The sequence below is a fragment of the Diabrotica virgifera genome, chromosome 2 (genome assembly GCF_917563875.1).
Source record: "Diabrotica virgifera virgifera chromosome 2, PGI_DIABVI_V3a".
Classification (NCBI taxonomy): domain Eukaryota; kingdom Metazoa; phylum Arthropoda; class Insecta; order Coleoptera; family Chrysomelidae; genus Diabrotica; species Diabrotica virgifera.
Window position 1 is genome coordinate 150,807,095 of NC_065444.1, and position 25,987 is coordinate 150,833,081.

General features: G+C 34.2%; 1 protein-coding gene across 1 annotated transcript; it reads right to left on the reverse strand.

The window, feature by feature from the left end:
- Positions 1 to 2,168: 2,168 nt before the first annotated feature.
- On the reverse strand, positions 2,169 to 12,183 carry LOC114330083 (thioredoxin-2-like). The gene is made up of 2 exons (XM_050642861.1): positions 11,685 to 12,183; positions 2,169 to 2,466 (listed from the first exon to the last, which is right to left on the reverse strand). The coding sequence occupies exons 1-2, from the start codon at positions 12,088 to 12,090 to the stop codon at positions 2,402 to 2,404; spliced, it is 471 nt and encodes a 156-aa protein (XP_050498818.1). The 5' UTR covers positions 12,091 to 12,183; the 3' UTR covers positions 2,169 to 2,401.
- Between the last annotated feature and the right edge of the window lie 13,804 nt (positions 12,184 to 25,987).

Below are 25,987 nucleotides of genomic sequence, written 5' to 3' on the forward strand. Positions count from 1 at the left end.
AACTGATTAGTTTTAAAGTGAACTGAGAATAAACCATTTTAAAACTACAATAAGACAAAGTATTTATTAAGATTAATTAGTCTTATTTGATACTCTTATTAGATACTTTAAAACTAGTGACAAATGCTTAACAGCTTTAAAGTTCTGACAGTATATCTACAAGGTAACTTTAAAACTATAATCTTCTTATTTACCACAATAAAACCTTTATAAACCTTAAATAAATCTCAAATGTTTTTATTATGCTACTTGGGTAGATGATAGTGTAGAAGAGCCACATCGAGATAACGCCAAGACCCTCGCTGCTCAGAAACAGCTAACAAGCACACCAATCCATATAGCTACGTCAAGGAACTATTCACTGAATTCACATTCACTATTGACCACGTCAAGGAACACAAGGATATTCAGTGACGTCTGAAAATAAATTGTAGCATTAAGGAGGCGGCATCCTAGTACTCAATTAGATAACGCATTGGCTAAGACCCCTCATGGAAGTCAGAATTACAGCTTAATAAAACAACGTTTACCCCGTGGGTTTTAAAACATGAAGTGAACTGTGCATGTGATATTGGAACCCAGCAAACTACAGTCAAATTCAACAGTATGCCTAGGAACCCCATGATCCCCACTCGGGGGACGATAAAGTGGCTAGGGAAGGAGTAATGAGGAAATATCTAGGGTATTGTTATTTTTGGTTGGGTTTTATTTTTTTCTCGATATCGATATTTTCAATAATATCGAGGCAAGCGTATCGACAATACAATAGTATTGTAATGATTTCAGACAATGAGTATCGTATCAACATTAATATTGCTAAGGTATGTATTGTATCGATATCGTATTGGTTTTCGATACGATATCAATAAAATATCGATATTTTTATCGAATATCGTGAAACTCTGATATGGTCCCATTATGGTCGCATTACCATAATGGTCCACATATTATTCAGTAAAAACTTACATCATTTTGAGAGTCGGGTTTGGGGGTTAGTGGGAGGAGAAAATTCGGTAAATTAGTAGTTTTTTAACACTCTCATCAATATTTCTAAACCAATGCGGTTTAGCAAACAATATTCTATACAAAAATGTTCTGCATTAAATTTGAAACGAAAAAGTTCCGATGCATAATTGTTCTAAAATCAACGGTTCCGGAGTTACGGAAGGTGCAAAGTGGTGGTTGTCCATATTTTTTATATTTCTTGGGCAAATGATAATATTGTTACTGAGGAAACAAATTTTTTTAACGGGATTGTGTTTTCTAAATATAATTTGCTATTTCAATAGCCGGTGGTATGTTACTGATAAGCCGTTGATGGAACGTCAACCTCACCACCTTCAAGAGGTTTCTACAGGCCTATGCCATATAAATCTCTGGTACAGAGGAACACAATCTGAAATTTCTATGGACAATGTCGCTTGAACATCTTTCCAACAGTAAAATTTTTGGTTTCAAATTTAATGTAAAACCTTTTTGTATAGAATATTGGTCACGCTAAACCGCTGGTTTAGCCATGTCGACGAAAAACAAAAACAACTACTAATTGTCCGCTTTCTCCTATCCCCCCCCCCAAAACCCGACGCTCAAAATGGTGTAACTTTTTCCTGAACAATATGCGGACCATATAGAACCATTTGGGGTTGGAAGAAAACTGTTATTTTGGATGAAGAGGTTAGGCCTTATTTTGGACTAATAAAATTATACTATACTACCTATGTAACTTTGGAACCATTCGTTTTAGATGCATTATGCATATAACCTTTTTTGTTTAAAATTCAATGTAGAACATTTCTGCATAGAACATTGTTCATGCTAAACCGCGTATTTTTAGAAATATTGACGAAAACCGTAAAAAACTACTAAATTAATGATTCCCCCCACCTCTCCCCCAAACCTGACGCTAAAAATGGTGTAACTTTTTACTGAACAATATGTGAACCATAGAAAAATTTGGTGTTGAAGGATAACATTCACCTTGGATGTCAGGGTTTGGGTCTAGTTATACCATACTAATGAGCATTATAGAAGGTTTTAGAGACTTTCGGCCCTCAGTAATAATGTAATCTTTCAGTCTGCGTTTAAATTTCTCGAAAAAAATTAATACATTTAAAACACATGGAACATTTTACAGGAGACATTTTGCGCCTATGCCCTTAATATTAGAATTTGTTAAAAGCTATTTTATTTACGAATTATTTATAAATTTATTTTAAAGAAAATGTTAACTAAATGGAAATAAATAATAACAATCAGTCGTGTGCCCTTTGCGGTTGAATAGCTACATAAATATTCCACTATACAGTAAACAGACATGAGGAATATTAAAAATATTATTATTGGCCAATATTTTTTTACTGACAGCTTACAATATAAGACTTTACGTAGTCAAGAATAATTGTTATTTACTTTTAGTTGAATTAGTGCTCTTCCTTGATTCCCTTTCGTCCTTAGATGATTTTCGTCCTGAAAACATTAGGATGATTAGATCTAAGAAAGAATGGAGAAAAACAGTTTAAAAGCAAAGAGTAGAATATTACTAAAGTTCATATTTTAGTAAATAATTACCGTCTCTAAAGTTATACATAATAGAAAAATAAAAACTAAAACCAGTTTAATGGTTAAAAAATCATCCATTTTGGGGTAGGTACCAATGACATGGTGGGAACAAAGCAGCCATAGTGGCGACTATTACTTCCGCTCGGACGATATCACTACAACTCAAAAATCAATGCATCCATTTTATATTTAAATCTCCCATCAGCTATTCGCACTCTTCTACTTGATACCGACACACATGTGCCAAAACTCTCTGCCACGTTAGAAAATATACCCGAATCAAGTGAAGCTCATTGTTCTCTGAGACAGTAATAATTGATTTGGTAAAAGACGCGGATTTTATTTGTGAAGATGCTGGTCAGTTGCTTTAGTTCCGGATAAGAAGAAAGATTTATTATTAAAATAAACTCTAACATCGAAGTCAAACAAAGTCGATGTAATAATAAAATCTGCATTAATATTAATATTAATACTAACATTAGTATGCTAAGAAATATGCTAGAAATAATGCTAAGTACTGCAAGACACTCGAGATATGATCCAGAAAACAACACAGCCCAACAGTGTCTGGATACATTAAAACAAAAACTCTCCGTTTATTCAGGACGACTAAAGCAGGCCGCGCACTGAATCGGCATAGAGCGATCGGCCCGGCTAAGAGCAATGGGCAGATTTTGCTATACATTGAAATAAATAAGCTACCGCGCACCGCCTAAGAACGTTCGACTGTCGGTGACGGTGCGGTGCGCGGTGACTCATTTATTTCCATGTATAGCAAAATCTGCCGATTGCTCCTCGAACGTTCTTAGGCGGTGCGCGGTGACTCATTTATTTCCATGTATAGCAAAATCTGCCGATTGCTCTTAGCCGAGCCGATCGCTCTATGCCGATTCAGTGCGTGGCCTGCTTAAGGAGGTACATAGTTAGTAGCAACCAAAAATGTGACAATGCACTTTTTGAGAATTCTGAGAAGGCGTTCTATCGAAAACTCAATTCCGCTGAAGAAAGTGTCGACAGGTTTTACCTAAGCCAAGAAGAATCATGAGTTTTGGGCGAAGCTACTCTCAACACCAGCCGCTTTTAACAACAATTCTGGATGGATAGAAGATACGACGCAGAACTGCCACCACTACGTTGCTGCTAACTACGAACCATTCACGACCGAAGAGGTCTCAAATATCATCAAAGAGCTTCATAACTGGAAATCTTCTAAACCAGAGGGAGTTCAAAACTTTTGGTTTAAGAAGTTTTGGAGTATTTAGTGCTTAGCAACATTAATTAATCATGTTATTTCTAATCCGCAGGAAATACCATAATTACAGGAAATTTTAAAAGGATTAAAATAACGCCCAAGATCCTGCCAAGTACCGCCCAATTACTTGTCTTCCAATTTTGTATAAATTGGTCACATTCTGTACAGCCCAACGTATCTACCAACACTGTACTCTAAACAATATCATAGAGCCTGAAAAGAAAGGATGCGCTAAGGGTTCCATAGGTTGCAAAGAACAACTTACCATCGACTGAGTCATTTCTTACCAGGCATTTACAAAAAAAGAAACCTCTTTACTACCTATATTGACTACAAAAAGGCCTTTGATTCATGAATGGCTTATAGATATATTAAGAATATATAAAGTCGATGATAACATTGTCACCTTTTTAAGGCATATAATGACAAGTTGGAAGACGAAAATTCACCTCCAAACACCTGGTGAAAACAATATCGAAACGGAAAATATCGCAATCAACCGGGGCCTGTTTCAAGGAGACTCGCTGAGTCCATTGTGGTTCTGTTTGGCTATGAACCCCCTATCATAGCTATTAAACTCTACTGACTCAGGCTTTATCATTAAAAACAACAATACTGTAGTAGCGAAGCTTAATCATCTGTTGTATATGGATGATTTGAAATTAATGGCTTCTACTCGAGACAATCTAGAACAGATGCTTAAAACAGTAGAAACATTCTCTAATGATATTAATATGCACTTTGAACTAGACAAGCGCCGCGTTTTAAATATAGTCACATTAAAGATACCGCCCGGTGGATTGGATATGCAAAATTTCCAGAACATCGAGGCCATGGGTGAAAATGATATATACAAATATCTTGGAGTATAGCAAGCGCGGAAAATTGACCATAAGCGAATGAAAACTGAGATAACGACTGAGTTTATACGAAGTATAAAACAGCTGCTTCATTCACAGCTTAACAGTAAAAATTTGTTTAAGGCACTAAACACCTTCGCTTGTTCCGCGCTTAGCTATTCATTTGGTATTGTTAAGTGGACAAAAACAGATATAGAAAATCTTCAGCGAAAAGTACGAACACACCTCACAAATGCACATAAACACCATCCTAAAAGTGCAGTAGAAAGAACGACATTACCACGGAATCTAGGAGGAAGAGGACTTATGAATATAGGTGAGCAATTAGATAAACAAATTTCCAATTTAAGAACCTATTTTCAGATGCAAGCTGAGACATCTATTCTACATCGCGCTATTTGCACAGTAGATGACACAACACAGATCAAACTGGGGGAACCAGAAATGCGCATAAACCACCTCATTAAAGACGAAAAAATGCGCATCTGGATGGGTAAACCTCTGCACGGGCGATATCCCAATGAGGTCAGCCAAGACTATGTCGAAAATACAGTGTCGAACTATTGGTTGACATCAGGAAATATGTTCCTTAAAACGGAGGGTTTATTACTGGCCATTCAGGATCAGGTTATACCAACCAGAAATTACCTGAAACATATCACCAAAGACCCTCAAGTTCAAAAAGAAAAATGCCGATATGGATGTCAAGCCCAAGAAACCATCTAACATCTTACAGGGGGCTGCCAGGCATTTGCTGCCACTGAATACAAGGAACGGCATGACGCAGTGGGAAAAATACTTCATCAAGAGATAGCTATCAAGCTAGGATTTCTCCAAACGGACCAGCTCCCGTATTATCAATACGTCCCTGAGAGTATGCTTGAGGATGGCAACTACAAGCTATACTGGGACTGCACTGTGCTCACAGAACAAACAGTGGCACATAATAGACGAGATCTCGTACTAGTTAATAAATTAATAAGACAAACAACACTAATTGATGTGGCGATACCTAACAACAATAATCTACGTAGTAAATTTACTGAAAAGATCGCCAAGTACAAAGATCTGGAAATTCAAATACGAAGGGAATGGAGAACGCAAAGTACCCAGACGATACCGATGATTATGTCTACTACTGGAGTCATTCCGAAGACCCTCTTTGAAAGCATAAAAAAACTGGGTCTGAATGGGCATCTTTATAAGACCATGCAGAAATCTATACTACTCGCGACGGCCGAAAATGTACGAAAATTTTTGGGACATGCAGTCACATATGTATCGCCGTTTTGAATGCCCGCCATTTTTGTAAAAGGAAAAAAAACTGAGATGGCCTCGTCTCTAAATGTGAACCTCTATATGTGTAGTATATGTGGTCCAAATTATATGCTTCTACCATTAAATGCACAATAATTCTTATAATATTTGCACGAATCTGCCGCATAGAGGTACATGTGAAGATAGGTTTTGCACTTAATAAATGTTAATTAATATAACTAAAAAGTTAAAATTATTTCCTAAAAAATATTTTTACGCTCTTTTTAATGGCCGTATTAACTATTTGAAAAATTAATACATACAGGGTGAAATAATTGAAAAAGAACAACACATTTTTACATAAAAACCAGGAAAAACACAACTTCTGGTAATCAGATTCTTCCGGTTCAAAACCAGTATCTTATACATCAAAAAAAGAACCTATATTATACCGAATTTGGTTGAAATCTGTAGTCTCGTTCAAAAGTTATCATGCTATTAGTCACATATGTATAGTCGGCATTTTGAATCCCCGCCATTTTTGTAAAAGGCAAAACCTGAAATGGCCTCCTATCTAATTTTGAACCTTTATATGTGTAGTATATGTGGTTAAAATTATATAATATGCTTCTATTAATAAATGCACAATTCTTATAATATTTGCACAAATCTGCCGCACTATTAGTCCTACCTCGTATGCATACAATTTTATCTACAGTGTTAAAAAATATGGGTCATACTAAAAATTTAAAAGTGATACACTATTATGTCAAGTCACATGAATATTTCTAAAGTGGCCTAGACAATACTCATAATTTGTCTTTTATATCAAGTCATTGTATAGGTAACAGAAAATAAGTCAGGTGAGTTTATTATCCTCCAAATAGCTCCTGAACAAGCCAGATTTGCAAAAGAAAGTTGAACTTTTAAATTCATTAAAACTTATCAAAACATCAAGGAAATAAGACATCTGCCTGGATCTCTGTCTCGTGGACTAAGGGTGAAGCTTCCATAACATACAATGACATTTGCTTTGACAGTCATGGCAATCATTCAACCAATAATGCGATTGATAAACGCATTCCTCTTATTATGCAAAATTAGTAAAACTGCCAGAGAGGGCTGAATAGTACATATTATTATATCAAAGTTTGTTTAATATGTAAATGGAATACACAAAAATACTGATTTTGGATGAATGGGAAAGGAATAGTTTTTTTTCATGTCTAGATATGACAAGATCGATAGTTATATAGATTTAATTAGCACCATCAATAAGAACGGGAGCTCTTCTTCTTCCTCTATTTCTTCTTCTTTTTATATAGACTCTGTTTTCATCTCTGCTGTTTCTAGCATTATTTTTGTCCTTTCTGTATCAGGTCGTGTTTCTGCCCCCTATGTCATTATTGGTCTGATGACTGTTTTGTAAATTCTGCCTTTCACTTCTTTTCCGATGTTTTTATTTCTCCAGATTGTTTCATTCAGGCAACCTGCGGCTCTGTTTGCTTTATTCACCTGATCTTCCACTTCTGTTTCGAGCTTTCCGTAGCTGCATAGTGTGATGCCTAGATATTTAAACTCCATGACTTGTTCTATTATTTGACCCACAGCTTTAATTTACACCTTATTAGATCTGCTGTTATAACCATGCATTTAGTCTTTTTTGGGGAAATTAACATGTTAAATTTTCTAGCGGTTATATTAAATTCGTGCAGCATACGTTGTAAATCATCTTCATTGTGAGAGATTAGTATTGCGTCGTCTGCATAGCAGATTATTTTAAGTTGTTTTTCTCCCATTTGGTATCCTTTTTTTGTTCTTACTTTTTTATTATTTTCCATGATCATGTTGAACAACGGGAGCTGTAAACAAGAAATTCACAACGTACATATCCTCAATCTATTTATTCTTTAACATAATTTTCTTGACTTAGGGGCAAATAGTTCAAAGGAAGTATAGAAAACTAGCGTTTTCGGTATTTTATTGTTAGACAAAGGTAAAGTGTGTAACAGGTCTGGTTTCAATACCTCACCCAACGAAAATATGGAGATAACTTAAAAATAACCACAGGAACAAGTTGTCAGCTCGAACATAATGAGTATCCAGAATAGTATAATAATTATGTATGAGTATCAAGGATAGTCATAACTGGAGACTTTTTGTAGTGTGTTTTTAACATAAATTTAATATTACTATAATACATGTTGCGCTGTCCCGACCAGGCACCAATCTTAGCCGGTGGTCTACAATAGACGCTGTAGGCTGCGTACAACGTCACGTTGTAGTAAGTTAATTTTAAGAAAATTTGAAGGATAAAAACTATCTTAAAACCGAACATAGTTAAAAAGGAGTAATTCTAAAACAAGAGAGAGAGAGAGAGAGAGAGAGAGAGAGAGAGAGGAGAGAGAGAGAGAGAGAGAGAGAGAGAGAGAGAGAGAGAGAGAGAGAGAGAGAGAGAGAGATTACATGTCGTATGTTGGTACTGTAAATGTTGGTTTAATATCAATTTTATCATCTGATGAATAATTTATTTTTGATCATTACCATTTGTTGATCCTGGTTTTGCGGATTCAATATTTAAATTTTTCTATATGGCACTAGGTAGGTATATCCGTTATTACCAAAGTACCGATATATTACTTATTACCGAAGATCTGGGTAAAGCACAACAAATGCTACTAGAATTAGAAAAGGTATCTTCAACAAAATAGGTCTAAAAATGAACATCAGTAATACCAAATTTATGACAAATGTAGTTCCCAGCGAACACATAACCATCCAAAATCAAGTGGTAGAATTGACAGAAAAGTACATAGGTATAGACCAGGGTAATGGGCTTAGGCTAGAAATAGACCGTGTTCGGGACACTCAAAGATCCAGGTAGCTAACTACTTTTTTAGTTATTGTACACCTATAGGATGAAAATCTACCTGTTTCCTGCCTAGAGTTCGCGTCCGTTTTTTAAATATTAACAATTTAGTGCAAAAATAGCGATTTTTTCGATTTTTTACACCCCTTTCAAAAGCTAAATAGTTGACATAAAATTAAAAAATTTAATTTTTTAGAACATTAACAAACCTTCAAAATGTGGATTTTTGAAAGTTAAAAAGTTAATTTGTTGCTACCCATCATCATTCTCTTTGCCTTATCCCTATGCGGGGTCGGCTTCCCTAATTGCATTTCTCCACACAATTCTGTCTTGGGTCATATCAATGTTAATCCCCTTTACCAACATGTCCTGCCTTATCGCCTCCCCCCAGGTCTTCTTTGGTCTTCCTCTCCTACTCCTTCCAGGAATCTGCACTTCAGCTATTCTTCGTATTGGGCGATTAACGTCTCGACGTTGAACATGACCGAACCATCTTAACCTATGCTCTCTCATTTTGGCATCAATTGGTGCCACACCTAGACTTCCCCTAATATACTCATTTCTAATTTTATCCTTCTTTGTCACTCCACTCATCCACTCATCAATTTGTTGCTACCCAAACTGCAAAATAAGTGAAAATCGTTATTTGTTAATAACTTTTACTAAAACTACCTTAGAACTTTAGTGTTTTACCCAAAGTTGGGTATTGGGGTACTTAATAAACCTTCAAAATTTGAGACCGATCCACTGATTAGTTTAAGAGTTATTCTAATTGTTTATCCCAGAGACCTTTAATTTGCAATAACATAAGACAGAAAATAATGAAGATAGAGCAATTCTGGGTATGCCAAATAAAAGTAGAAAACTGGTGCTATCACAATGTACTAAAAAACGATAAAAAGATTATCTAATATAGTCAAAAATTCTAATGCCAAATTTGTGAAATTCTGTAGTTTAAAACATTTAGAATAACTTTAAAAATATTGTCTCTAGAAAAAGTCATTTTACATATTAGAAAAGCTGGTATTTTACATGAATTTTTAAAAATGTAGTTTAATTGGTGACTAGTCGTGGTAAGTGAAGGGGGAGCTGGGAGCCGACAAATGCACGAGTTCAAAAACTAAAAAAAGCAACTTAAAACTAATATCATTTCTTTTATCTCGGGATCTACTAAATATATTTTGATCGTTCTTTTTCTAATTTGTATGTAATTTTTCTGTACATTACAAATATGTAATTTGTATAGACATTTATTAATTAATAAACAGTCTAATTTTTTAAACAATAATTTTTGAAAAAAAAATTTTTCCCAAAAATCCATGATTTTAATCATACAATCTCCATTAATAGACAAAGTTAAGGTATACTTTAATAAATAAATTATCTTCAATATATAATTATCTAATAAAAATCATTTAATTATTAAAGTGTACTTTAACGTCTTCTGTGATCATTAATGATAATATGATTTAAAATATAGATTTTTGTAAAAAAACATTTTTCAAGAATTGTTTAAACAAATTAGACTATTTATTAATTAATAAATTTATAAACAAATTGCATATTTGTAATGTACGTAAACATTACATATCAATTAAACAAAGAAAGATCAAAATCCATTGAGTTGATCCGGAGATATAGCAAATTATATTCGTTTGAAATTGCTTTTCCGGTACTTTAACTCGCTGGATTTGTAGGTTCCCCCTATACTAGTAATTGTTTGCACTACATTTTTGAAAAATTGTAGAGGGTGCTCTAAAGGTATAATGTTTGTGCAATTTTTTTTAGAAAAAATACAAATCCCTTTCTATAAAATGGCATTAATGAGATTCCTTAATTCTTATAAAAAAATTAGCTGTGAATTAAAAAACATATGGCTAACTTTAGGCATATGTTTTGAAAATGTTAGCCAAATTTTTTTATTTAAAAGTTCGTGTTAAAATACTATCTTTTCGAATATATAAAAATATTGTTTCTACGGACAACATTTTTAAAGTTATTCTAAATGTTTATAAACTACAAAATTTTAAAAATTTGGCGTTAGGATTTTTGACTATGCTAATCATTTTTTTATCTTTTTTAATACATTTTGATACTCTTCTACTTTTATTTGGCATACTCAGAATTGCTCTATTTTCATTATTTTCTGTCTTATCTTATTGCAAAATAGAGGTCTCTGGGGTAAACAAATAGAATAACTCTTAAACTAATTAATTGATCGGTCTTAAATTTCAAGGGGTTTGTTAAGTACCCCAATATCCAACTTTTTGTGAAACACTAAAGTTCTAAGGTAGTCTTAGTAAAAGTTATTAACAAATAACGATTTTTATTTATTTTGCAGTTTGCGTAGCAACAAATTAACTTTTTAACTTTCAAAAATCGGCATTTTGAAGGTTTTTCAATGTTCTAAAAAAACTGAATTTTGTAATTTTATGTCAACTATTTAGTTTTTGAATGGAGTCCAAAAAATCGAAAAAATCGCGATTTTAGGTAGGTTTTCTTCCTATAGGTCTACAATAACTAAAAAAGTAGTCAGCTACCTGGATCTTTGAATGTCCCGAGAAAATTCTTATTACCCTGGACTAATATGTCGGTCATGAAATCAGAATAGGCAAGGACAATCAGACTTGCGAATTTCAATGATAAATAACACTTGCTTTGGCGGCGTATGGTTCACTAAGAGACATCTTTAAGAGCAACATCCCGACAGCTATGTCTGTCAACCGAAGACATTTTACCAATGCGTTTTGCCTATTATGACATACGGAGCAGAAACTCTCACGCTCACAAAAACAACAGCACTAAAAATGCGAATGGCACAAAGGCTCATGGAAAAAGGACAACGACGTGGAATAAAAACTATTTTAAAACATATATAAGAAAATACCCTGCTTATTATTTTCATCTTTTGAAGTCGAATTTTCCTCTTTCTTCCCCTCTTTTTGTGGATTGGGGTCTGGTATAGGTATGGGCAAATGTTCTTCTAAAACAAATTTAAATTTTTTCACATTAGCACCTGCAAATTTGTCTACAAGCACGCCTTTTTTGTAAAACAGAAAATATGGAGTCGCCATAACTCGATAAGTATGAGCAATGTCATCACAGGTATCCACATCGACCAACAGAATAGGCATTTCTTTATGTTTTTCAGCAGTTTCGTGTAATACTGGAACAAAATTTCGACAAGGTGCGCACCAATTAGCATAGAATTCTACAACAACTAACATATCCTGAGATTTGTATTGAGTCATTAACTCCTCCATTTGGTGGTCTTCTTTTATTTCAATAATCATTTCGTTTTTTGGTTATGGGGGTATATAATACGTGTACGAGTTTCATTTAATTTCATATAATTTTTGACAAGAATTTTTATTATGACAATTAGTATTTGATAATTAACCGTTCGTTTTCTTCTTCTTTTTGGTTTATTTTTATATGTACATAAATTAGTTCGCGAACTCAAGCGAGGGTGCTGCCACTTATTTGGAACTAAAGGAATGTAAACAAATCATCCGTTAACCTATGTATTAACGTCGTTTGAATGCTTGTTGGATGTGTTCATTTAATGACTGATTTACTTATATTAATTATTTACATCAATAAAATTATTAATTATATCAAAATTACATCGCCCATTTTCATGCAACTGCACTGCCACCTATAGTGGATTGAGTTCGCGAATTGGGTCGAAAATTCCTTTTACGCCAGTCAGTGGGAGCAACAATAGGATATTACCTCCGAATTCTATCCTACTGCATGGATTTTAATGAAATTTTGGGAGTAGCCTCTACTTATCTTCTAATTCAAAGTCTACCCTAAGCCGATGTGTGCTTTTATCTTGGAGGTGGTTCCTACCTCTTCTCGTGGTTGGAAAATTTTTTAGTTAAAATAACCACGGAAGTGGCTAATGAGCCAGGGAACCTAATTTTAAGCAGAAACTATTCTATAATCTTTTTTTGAAAACTCAATACTTTTTGAGTTATTAGTGGTCGAAAATTGGCCATTTTCATTGAAACATAACACCTTTTCCAATAGCTTTTTGCTAATGCCTTAAAAACTATGCATCTAACTAAAAACTATATAAAACATTTTTGTAGCTTATAAAAAACAAAGAGACTCGTTACTTCATAAATCTTCTATTTATAGTATAAAAAGGGGTATGGTAGGCGAAAAGAATTTGTGTTTTTTTGGTGCTTGCTTAAATTGGTTATTCAACTTGAAATACCAGAGAAACAGTCGATTTTAGGTGCAGAATGCTACCAATACCTTTTGTAGTGCTTGAAAAGATCTTTAAATTGAGCAATATTAAAGGACGATTACATTCCAACTAAGCCAGATATGCTGCAAAAAAAATTGTTGACTAATGTACTTTAAGAAAAAATGAGAAATATTTAACCCTCCTTCACCAGAATTTAAATGCATCGTTTTCCTTCTATAGTACCTTTCATTATAGTGTTATTTTTATGTTCAAAAAGTTGGACAGGTTTAAAATGAATTGTTTTTGAAAAAAAAATAAGATCAAATTATTAAGCGTATTTTTAAATTTTCTTAAAGGTCTTCTATTTTCTCCAAGTAACTTGAAAATTAAAAATAAAAACAAAATTTTTATCTCAAAAAACCCTACATTTTGTGCGGAATCTTTTTTTTTTTCGTATCTCTTATCATTTTCGAGGTACATGGAAAAAAGGAAGATTTTTAAGAAGATTTAAAAATGCGCTTTATAATTTGATCTTATTTTTTTCAAAAACCCGTCCAATTTTTTGAACATAGAAAAAACACTATAGTGAAAAGCATTGTAGAAGGAAAATGATGCATTTAAATTCTGATGGATGAGGGGTCAATTATTCTGATTTTTTCTTAAAATACATTAGTCATCAAATTTCGTGCAGCATATCTCGCTTAGTTTAAATGTAATCGACACTTAATATTGCTCATTTTAAAGGTCGTTTCAATCACTACAAAAGGTATTAGTATTATTATACACCTAAAATCGACTGTCTCTCTGTTATTTCAAGTTGAATACACCGATGTGAGCATGCACCAAAAAAACAAATTATTCTCACCTACCATCTCTTTTTGTATTATAACTAGAAGATTTAAAAAGGAACGAATCTCTTTGTTTTTTTTAAGTTACAAAAATATGTTCTATATTTTTTTCGTTAGATGCATAGTTTTTAAGGTATTTACAAAAAACCTTTCGCAAAGGTGTCATTTTTCAATGTAGACAGCAATTTTCAACCACGTATAACTCAAAAAGTATTGAGTTTTCAAAAAAAAATATAGAACAGTTTTTGCTTAGAATTAGATTTTCGAGCAATTTCCGTGGCTATTTTAACCAAAAAAATTTCCACTCTCGAGAATGGGTGGGAACCACCCCCAAGATAAAAGCGCACATCGGCTTAGGGAAGACTTTGTTTCTTGAGCTATTCTCCACTTACTGTGAAAATATTAAGTAAATCGATGTAGTAGGATGGAATTCGGAGCCAAGTAGCCTCATTGACATTTGTATTTTTTAAATCAGATTTACAAAAATTTGTTTTTGTTCTTTTTATTTTCAAAAGATGTAACATACTTCTAGTATAATAAAAATACGTATTTTAAAAGCATCGACTAAAACATTGTTCAATTTTACGAAGTTACTTGACAGCATGGTTACCTATCTGATTGTCTAAGTATAAAAAACGGTTATGTCTGGATCCTGCGTATGAAAAAAAGTTTGTTAATAGCAAGTTGAAAATTTAATAATAGTTTAACGGTGTCTAGTCGGACAAACTTTGATGTTCGGGAACACTGGACAGGGGAAGTTTTAATTGTGGAACAGGTTACAGATTTCGATCTTCAGACTACGAAAACGTCCCATGTATTTTGTCGGACAGAACTTCCAATTGATTTGTTACTTTTTCATTAAACGCTCATGCCAAAATCAGACAGCTATTTACCAGCAACATAATTCCTGTTATTTGACATGTTCTACCTGTCTGACTTATATATTAAAATGACCAACATATTTGTCGGAAAAACATTTTTTCATATAATGTTTGCTATTGAATGCACTTAAAAACAACCTGCTAGTTTTCACAATAATAAACTTGTCAGGATGACGCGTCCCACAATTAAACGTTCAACAATTAAAACTTCCCCTGTTCCAGTGTTCCAATGAATCAAAATTTGTCACAATAGACACCGTTAAGGCCGGCCATTGGTAATGTTATAAGTATAGGCGATCCCATCACCTTTATAAAGTACACCACTCATAACCTAGAGCATATATGTATACCGAAAAATGCTTAACCTACTAACAATATATGTCGCTAATTACAGCCATATTTTTGCTATCCTACCTGTTGTGTATTGTTTATAAAAAAATGTGAAAATTTTGCTTTTTTCTCAATAAATTTAAGAGCGTTTATATCTAAATTACTCAAGTATTTAAATGAATTTCATGATAAAATTCCGTCTAGCACTACAATATACGTAATGGAAGGATATAACGTTAAAAAAATGTGAATTAATAAAGTACTTTTTGCGTGGTGTACTTTTAAACTAAATTTCTGCAATTAATAGAAATTGGCATGTGAAACGTAAATATTGGACATATAATACGAATAAAGTATAGGAATCTGTAAGAATCTAAGCTCTGTTAATGTAGCCATTATGTATAAGATGGCACTACGAAAAATATTATATACATATGCAAAATTCAGGAGCGTAATGGCCCGTTTGAAACTTTCCTTTGGAAATTTCGGTACTGTACAGAGTACTAACGTTTTGAGGGATGCGGGTGGTTCATTATTAGCAGGGCGTACTTGGAATAACATATTGTTTTCACCCAATTTTGAAAAAATGTGAAAACTTTGAATTATCCACGTCCGTCTGTCCGTCCGTCTGTATGTAATCATAACTCCTCCGTCAATATACCAGCTATAATGACAAATGAGGTGTCAAATGAAAGCTTATGATCCAAGGATGGTACTAATGGTGAGATATTTGCCCTAGGCTGTCTGTCCGACCGCGAATATAACTCCTCCGTCATTATACCAGGTAGAATGACAAATGAGCTGTCAAATGAAAGCTTATAATCCAAGGATGGTACTAAAGGTGAGATATTTAACCTAGGCTGTCTGTCCGTCGGTCTGTCCGACCGCGAATATAACTCCTCCGTCATTATACCAGGTAGAATGACAAATGAGGTGTCAAATGAAAGCTTATAATCCAAGGATGGTACTAAAGGTGAGAAATTTGACCTAGGCTGTCTGTCCGTCTGTCCATCCGACCGCGAATATAACTCATCTGTCATTGAAAAATGAGGCGTCAAATGAAAGCTTATAATCCAAGGATGGTACTAAAGGTGATAACTTTGATCTAGGCTGTTTGTCCGTCGGTCTGTCCGACCGTGAATATAACTCCTCCGTCATTATACCAGGTGGAATGACAAATGAGGTGTCAAATGAAAGCTTATAATCCAAGGATGGTACTAAAGGTGAGAAATTTGACCTAGGCTGTCTGTCCGTCTGTCCATCCGACCGCGAATGTAACTAATCTGTCATTGACAAATGAGGCGTCAAATGAAAGCTTATAATCCAAGAATGGTACTAAAGGTGATAACTTTGATCTAGGCTGTCTGTCAGTCGGTCTGTCCGACCGCGAATATAACTTCTACGTCATTATACCAGGTAGAATGACAAATGAGGTGTCAAATGAAAGCTTATATGTTAGAATATATTCAACTATAAATTATGGTATTCTTATTAGTGTTAAAATGGACATAGCAGTCAAAGTGGGCGGGCTAATTCCCCGAACCTTTTAGGTCGAAAACTCTTACATAGGATTGATTGCATGAAAGTATCGTGTTACAAGACATATGGATGTGAAAGCGATTTTAGTAGTTTTGTTTTTGATATTTTTACAGTAGTCTGGAAGTATACGTTGTAGAAGACACATCTTAATTTCTTTGTTTGTATATTATTATAATACGGTTCGGTTAAAATAAATAGTTTGTTTAGTATTATTTGTACCTTTTATTATCTACTATTTCTAATAGGTTCTGGGCTCAGTTACGTTGTTAGCTCACCTGTATTAAGATAATAATTAAAAGTGTACAGTCGCGAAATTTTCGTGTTAACCGAATACATAATGGCGGAGAGTGCGAAATATAACGTCGAAAAGTTGAACGGCAAGAACTATCAATCTTGGAGTTATTTAGTGAAAATGTTACTCATCAATGCTGATCTATGGGAAATAGTTTCGAGTGAGTTACCATTAGAAGCAGATCGAAGCAGTTCTTGGAAAAAACAAAATGATAAGGCTTTGTCAGCTATAGCCTTACTTGTTGACGTTAATCAATTAGTGCATATCCGGAACAGGGAATTCGCGCGCGATGCGTGGATAGCGCTAAGGGAGTATCATCAGAAATCAAGTTTGTCTAGTATGGTGTTTTTGTTAAAGCAAATCTGTAGGCTATCGCTAGAGGAGAATGGTGATATGAAAGCACACATTAGTTTATTCCTAGAATCGTTGAATAAACTGGCCGCCTTAGGGGAAGAAATTAAGGACAGGTTCTCAGCAGGAATTTTGCTGGGAAGTCTTCCAGACTCATACAGTTTTTTTATTACAGCGCTGGAAACTAGGCCATCGAGTGAATTTACTCTAGAATTTGTTACGAGTAAATTAATAGATGAGTACAGGAGACGTCAGGGAGCTTTGGGAAGAAATCAGGAGGAGTCGGTGATGAAGTCAGTATACGAGGGTAACAAAAATAATGGTACTGCAAGGGCAGAAGCAAGGCAGTGTTATTTTTGTAACCGGAAGGGCCATTTTAAACGAGATTGCTTTAAGTACAAAGCGTTTAAGAAGGAAAAGGCCAATAAAGTCACTGAAGGTACTGATGATGCATGTTTTATGGTCAATTATAGCTCAAGGGACGGAAAAAGGGATTCTGCTTCGTGGTATGTGGACTCAGGAGCTTCGAGCCACATGGTTAATTACAAAGGATTCTATACCCAATTTGACGGTAGCAGAAAAGGCGTTGTAAGTTTGGCGGAGAAAGGGCAATACTCCGAGGTTCAGGGTATAGGAACAGGACTTATTGAGTGCGTGACTGGATCGGGAGTGGAAAATTTAAAAATCGACGAAGTGTTGTATGTGCCGGGATTAGACTCAAATCTGCTTTCGGTGAAAAAGCTAACAAGTGCGGGACATAATGTGCAATTCGATAAAAACGAGTGTAAAATCGCTTTACACGGAAAAGTCGTCGCGAGTGCGGTGCCTTCACCGGACTTATACAAACTTTCAACTGTGGACCATGGATTGAGTGCTGTGGAGCACTCCAGCAACTGTCAACATGCATGGCATAGACGGTTTGGACACAGGGACATGGATGCAGTCAAACACTTAATGGAAAAGAAAATGGCAGTCGGGATTGATATGACTGACTGTAGGATTAGGGAAACTTGTGAATGCTGTATGAAAGGTAGAATTTTACGTAAGAGTTTTCCAAAATTTTCTCATAGCAATACATTTAATATTCTTGACTTATTACATTCGGATATTTGCGGGCCCATGAAGACTGTTACTCCAGGGGGTAAACGTTATATTTTGACTTTAATTGATGATTTTTCTAGATATACAACTATATATTTATTAAATCATAAAAATGAAGCGGTAAAATGTATAAAAGAGTTTATAGAATTTGCGAGTAATCAGTTAGGTAGGGTTCCAAAAGTAATTAGGTCGGATAGGGGTGGCGAGTACGTAAATAATAATTTAAGGGAATTTTTAAAGGGTAAAGGTATAAAAATTCAATATACAGCGGGGTACTCTCCAGAACAAAACGGGGTTGCAGAAAGAAAGAATCGATCTCTAGTTGAAATGGCTAGGTGTATGTTAATCGATGCGGGTTTAGCAAAGAAATTTTGGGGGGAAGCGATAGTGACAGCCAATTATTTGCAAAATCGATTACCTACTAAGTCGAAAGAAAAAACGCCCTATGAATTGTGGCATAAAGTAACACCGAATGTGTCGAATTTGCAAATATTTGGGTCTACGGTTTATAGCCACATTCCCAAAGAAAAAATGAAGGATAAATTTGATCCAAAAGGTGAGTCACTGATATTTGTAGGTTACTCTGATGAATCAAAAGCGTATAGATTGTTAAATGTAGATACAGAACGTATTACAATTAGCCGTAGTGTGGTGTTTTCCAAGAGAAATATATATGCGTCGAGAAAAAGGAGGCAAAAAGTGAGGAAATATCCATTGGGTCCATGATGGAACGGGAAAAAATAGAGCCAAACGACGTAGAAGACAGAGAGGTTGCAAATTTTGAAAACACGGAGGAAATAGAAAATTCTACGGACACATCTAACACGTATGAGAGCTTAAGTTGGGAAGAATCCCATGACGATGACGGTGATTCTAACTATCAATTAGATACAGATCTCGATATAGAGAATTCAGGTGATCGTAGATCTAGCAGAATAAATAAAGGTATTCCACCTGAGCGCTACATAGCAAAGTTGACAGAACTCGAAGAAGTAGAACCTAGAAACTTTAAAGAAGCGCTTAAAAGAAGTGATAGTGAAAAATGGAAGCAAGCTACGGAAGAGGAAATCACGTCATTAAGGAAAAATAAAACTTGGGATTTAATACAAGCACCAAAGGGAAAGAATATAGTCTCATGTAAATGGGTATTCAAGTTAAAAACAGGCGAAGATCAAAGCTCGAAGAAGTACAAAGCACGGCTGGTAGCAAGGGGTTTTAGCCAAAAGTTCGGCGTAGACTACGATGAAGTGTTCGCTCCGGTTGCGCGGCAAGCTACTCTTCGAATTTTATTGACAGAGGCATGGAGAAAAAATCTCATAGTAAGGCATATAGATGCAAAAACAGCCTTTCTAAATGGAGAACTGTCAGAAGAAATTTTTATGAAACAGCCTGAGGGATTTGAAGAAAAGGATACAAGTTGTGTTTGCAAATTAAATAAAAGTTTATATGGTTTGAAACAATCTGCCAGAACTTGGAACAAAAAGCTTGATGAAGTTTTATCTAAAGAGAATTTTTGTAAAAGCAATATTGATACATGTTTATATATCAAGGTAATAAATAATGAAAGGGTTTACGTACTTATATACGTGGATGACATTTTAATAGCAGCAAAGGATACACAGGTAATTGATACATTTGAAGAGAATCTAAAATGTAATTTTGAAATAACGAGTTTGGGATTATTACAAAATTATCTAGGTATGAAGATTGAAAGGTGCGATCAAGGGATATATAGTTTAAATCAAGCCAGTTATATTGACAAATTGCTGAACAAGTTTAAGATGAAAGATGCAAAAGAGTCCAACATACCGCTGGATGTTGGATACTATAAGCTTAGCAGAGAGAAGCCGATGAAAAACAGTGAAATATACCAACAACTGATTGGTGGTTTATTATATATTGCGGTAAATACTAGACCGGATATATTGGCAAGCGTCACCATACTAAGTCAACAGAATAAAAATCCAAAAGAAGTAGATTGGAACGAAGCAAAGAGGGTGTTAAGATATTTAAAGAAAACTAAATATAAAAAGCTTATTTTAGGACAAGAAGGAACAGATAATGCATTATACGGCTATGCAGACGCTGACTGGGCAGAAGACAAGGGGAACAGAAAATCCAATAGCGGGTATATATTTTTATTACGGGGTTCGCCTATAAATTGGGGATGTAGAAAACAGAATTGCGTGTCTGTATCATCAACTGAAGCAGAGTACATAGCATTGGCTGAAGGCTGTCAGGAAGCAATTTGGTTAAAACAGGTTATAAAGGAATTTGTGGGTTTAGAACCGGAAATAGTTATATACGAGGACAATCAAAGCTGTCTAAAACTTTTAGGAAATCACAAATTCATTAATCGGACAAAACATATCGATACAAAGTACCATTTCGTAAAAGAATTGCATGAAAAAGGGGTTGTTAACTTTAAGTATTGTCCTACCGAGGATATGATAGCTGATATGTTGACTAAGCCGCTGAATAGGGTTAAGTTAGAGTACTTAACTAGTGAAGGGGGTCTGTTTGACTAATTCAAAAATAATTTTAGTTGCGAGGGGATGTTAGAATATATTCAACTATAAATTATGGTATTCTTATTAGTGTTAAAATGGACATAGCAGTCAAAGTGGGCGGGCTAATTCCCCGAACCTTTTAGGTCGAAAACTCTTACATAGGATTGATTGCATGAAAGTATCGTGTTACAAGACATATGGATGTGAAAGCGATTTTAGTAGTTTTGTTTTTGATATTTTTACAGTAGTCTGGAAGTATACGTTGTAGAAGACACATCTTAATTTCTTTGTTTGTATATTATTATAATACGGTTCGGTTAAAATAAATAGTTTGTTTAGTATTATTTGTACCTTTTATTATCTACTATTTCTAATATTATAATCCAAGAATGTTACTTATCCAAGGTCAGATATTTGACCTAGGCTGTCTATACGTCGGTCGGTCCGTCCGACCGCGAATATAACTCCTTTGTCATTATACCATGTAGAATGACAAATGAAGTGTCAAATGAAAGCATGTAATCCAAGTATGGTACTAAAGGTGATAACTTTGATCTAGGCTGTCTGTCCGTCCCGTCCGACCGCGAATGTAACTCCTCCGTCATTGTACCAGGTAGAATGACAAATGAGGTGTCAAATGAAAGCTTATAATGCAAGGATGGTACTAAATGTGAGAAATTTGACCTAGGCTGGCTGTCCGTCTGTCCGTCCGACTGCGAATATAACTTCTCCGCCATTATACGAGGTAGAATGATAAATGAGGTGTCGAATGGAAGCTTATAATCCAAGGATGGTACTAAATGTGCCAAATTTGACCTAGGACTTCCGGTTTTAGAAATGCGACCAGAAGTACTGTTTTAAAGTCACCGGAATAGTACACGTGATATATTATTCGACGCTACTTCGCAAGAAGAAATGTTGACATGTTCTTCGTGTTAGACTTATTAAAATGCTCAGTTGGTGATAATACCAGTCTGATTTTTGCTTTCTGATTTTTGCAGTGTTTAATGAAATGGTAACAAATCAATTTTAAGTTCTGTCCGACAAAATACATGGAAGGTTTTCGTAATCTGACGTTCCAAATTTTTAACCTGTTCCACAATTAAAGCTTCGCCTATTTCAGTGTTCCCGTACATCAAAGTTTGTCCGACTAGACACAGTTAAGTTACAAATTTTCAGCTTGCTATTAATCAACTTCTTTTTTGTACGCGAGATCCAGGCCTATAATTCAAATTTAATTTATAAATAAGTGATTTTTACTCAGGTCAGCCATTATGATGAAACATTTTATTTTAGGGAATAGTGGGAATCGGTAATAGGAAATGAAGATAATATTTATTAAAAGTTCATTTCATCTGACATTGAAATAGATATGACAAACGTGATTCTCTGAGTTGGGCTAAATTTTTAAATTCACAGTCAAAGAAAGCCGGGGAACCATTAGTTTTTAATTATGTAATTTTTTACACTCCTCTTGACACTTGAGTTGAGGAGAGTGTCGTAATCGGGAATTGACTCATCACTTTTAATTTAATGTTATGGTATGTTATGATCAGGTATTAAATTGCCATCACAAATTTCCGAGGATTTTTTTTTCTTTGCAAAGTACCTAAGTTTTAAACAATACAGGGAAGTATTAAATGAATTTTAATACAAACGTATTAAAAATACCAATGAAAATAATTTTTTGAAGTTATACTTCTTTAGGCGCGATTTCATTGAGGGTGAAATTTTATTAATCTGCACGCATGCGCACAAAGACAGTATGGAGTTCGTTACTAAATGTTTTAATTTATGTATGTATCAGTCCAGAAAAGGCGTGGAAAGAATATATTAGTGTTTTTAAATATATTTTTCTACAAACGTGTTAAAAATGCTACTTTAGCATTGCCAAAAAAAGTGAATTGTCAAATTGTGAAACGTCAAAATATTTATATTTCATTTATTAACATTAATATTAATAATAAAACTTGCGCAATTTGAAAAAGGTGGTTTAAAAGTTTTTTTAAAATTTAATTTAAACTGTATTATTGCATTTTTAACACGTTTTTAGAAAAAAACTATTAAAATTTGTTAGAATATACAAAAATAAAAGTAGATGGTATTCTGATTTACGTATTGACAATATAGTCAGTTTTGATGTAATGTCAAGAAAAATATAAAAATGGAATGTCAGTCAAGTTCAAGTAAAAGTTTTTGTAGGTATTGTCCTGTAATTGAGAATGAATAAATTATAATTGTTGATTAATTGTTGACAAATTAAAATATTAATTGCCGCCGCCCTACCGCAAACGGCTGCTGTTTAAAAAACACCGCCAAAAATCTTTAAAGGATTATCATTGATTTTATTGCTCGATCCTTGTTCCCAGTTGTTTACAGTAGGAATCGATTGTAGTGCCGCCGGTACCACCTCCTGCCAATTAGGCGTTCGCATGGCACGTGCCGCTTGCTTTCATGTAAGCCGCTTTTGGGGCAATTTAAAGAAATAGTAAAATTAATGATAATTTACAACTTTTATTACACAAGATATTACCCAATTCATAAATAAATCAATTTTTAATATATTACAACATTTTAATAAAACTAGACATTTAGACAAATTTGAGTGATATAATTGTTCTTCCCTGGTATAATTTTATAATATTTGGACATGAAAAGTAGGTAACAAACTATGATGAACCAATATGCGAAATAGTTCATGTGGTGAAACCGCTCCCGCCCGAAAAAAATTATGATTCGGTTTCTTTGTGGATTCCTATTCAAAAATGTCCCCTTTAAACAAATCTGAAGGGTGCCGGGCAAAATTTTGGGGCAGAATTTGTTTAAACAATTTTTTTAAACAAATACAAAAGATTACATTTTTTTTTGTTCTTGAACATATATTTTTAGGTTTTCAAGGTCATTCTAAACAAGAAAGGTATCTTGCAATTTTTCTTAAAAATTGATAGTTTTCGAGTTATAGGCGATTTAAAATCTGAAAAATGCGAAAATACGCATTTTCGAGGCTAAAAACTCATATTTAAATTAGTATTCTTGAGGTTACCAGATATTTAATTTGAAGACTAAACATTAATCTTCAAGATTCTCAAGAGTGATCGCGTCTAACCTTAATTTATACCGTTTTTTTTACTTGTTTGCATTTTTTTTGCCGGTGCGGCGAGCTCTATTTCAAAAATCTTCTAGTTTCTTCCAAATAATTCTAAGTATTCTAAATAAAATAAGTTTCTTGACATTTTTCTCCAAAGTCAATGGTTTTAAAGTTATAAGCGATTTAAAATCCGAAAAATGCCAAAACGACGCATTTTTGGATTTTAAATCGCTTATAACTTTAAAACTGTTAACTTTTGAGAAAAATGTCAAGAAACTTATTTTATTTAAAATGTTTTGTTTAAAATTGGAGATTTTTGAAATAGAGCGCGCCGCATCGACAAAAAAATCGGATGGACATGCATATTTAACAATTAAAACACGACGGTTTAAATTAGGGTTAGACGCAATCACTCTTCAGAATCTTGAATCTGAATGTTTAAACTTCAATTTAAGAATCTGGCAACCTCAAAAGTTCTAATTTAAATATGAGTTTTTAGGCCTCGAAAATGAGCATTTTCGCACTTTTCAGATTTTAAATCGCCTATAACTCGAAAACTATCAATTTTTGAAAAAAATTACAAGATACCTTCCTTTTTTAGAATGACCCAATAAACTTAAAAATACATGTTTCGGGGCAAAAAAACGTGATATTTTCTATTTGTTTATAAAAATTGTTTAAACAATTTCTGCCCAAAAATTCTGCCCGGCACCCTTCAGATTTGTTTAGAGGGGACATTTTTGAATAGTAATCCACAAAGAAACCGAATCAGAAATTTTTCCAGACGGGAGCGGTCTCACCACATGTACTAAAATAGATTTCTCCAATACTTTTGGTTTAGATTTTACCACGAGATACGAGCACAGTATTTATCCAAGTAAAATTTTCAGCGAGACCCCGTCCTTAAACCGCCTAGAAAATTAAAAGTTCGCACCTGATATATAAAACGATTTCGAGTCGTCTTAGCAAGGCCGCACCTGCATACTCTCTGTACTTAACTAAACTATCGACTCGCTAAAAAGTCTGACGTTTGGGGCCTCGCTTAGATATATATTGCGTTATTTCTCCGATAGAGGCAGCATCTCTCGGGAAAGAATCTTTTCTCTCTGTTGTACCGCCAGTTGGGGACCTCTCTTTCATACAACGGCCGGCCTTAAGCCATTAACACAGTTTTAGCTTACTAAATAAACTTTTTTTTTTGGTGGGCGGAATCTGCATAGGGATTACGAACACTCGATACGAATCGAATCCGCCATGTTTTCCATGGCGGATACGATTCGTATCGAATGTTCTTAATCCCACCTCAGGTCTACTGATTTTGAGAATATGAGAATACACTACTGATTTTATCGCCTTATTATGTGACAATTAAATGACAAGATCAAGACAATATTTCATCATATTACATGACAAGAGTAAATTTTGAAAATTGGTGAATTTCACTTGGTGGAAAAAAAGCTATAGAACAAAATGTTGCTTACAGAATAATTAGTCAATTTATTAAATTCCGGACATTGTTGGACCCTAATTTTTTTCACCCCCGATAAGCGGTGAAACTCACCCTCCAGGGCAAAAGCGCACGTTAGCACACTTTTTTCTATGACATGTTAGTAGCTATATGCATGCCAAATTTCATGTCAATTTAAGCAGTTCGTTAAAATTTGGAGCAAAAACCGTGAGGAAACGGACTAACTTCCTTGTGATCAAAGTCAATTCGTTATACACATTATGCACTACGTGTGGCCTAACTTTTACAATACTACTCTGACAAAATGTATAACGTTTTTGCAAAATTTTGGAATGTGCATAATTCGTGTTTTAATATATGTTTTCGATACAGATTTTTTTATTTAGAAAAAAAAAATGTCGCCTCAACTATAAAACGACTATATTAGCGACTACAATTGGTACGTATTACCAACGTGTACTAACGTGTACCAACGAACCCGGTACCAACGAACGGGTACCAACGAATACCAACGTGTACTATTGGTAATCAAAATATATTTTTGCAAATTATAATTTTAATCTTGAGTACTTGATAATTATATT

Excerpts from the sequence above, each read along its gene's own strand:
- LOC114330083 (XM_050642861.1), bottom strand. The coding sequence starts at position 12,090 with ATGATTATTGAAATAAAAGAAGACCACCAAATGGAGGAGTTAATGACT. Across the intron at positions 2,467-11,684 it reads AGATGAAAATAATAAGCAGG|GACGAAAATCATCTAAGGAC; the intron begins GTATTTTCTTAT and ends TAATGTTTTCAG.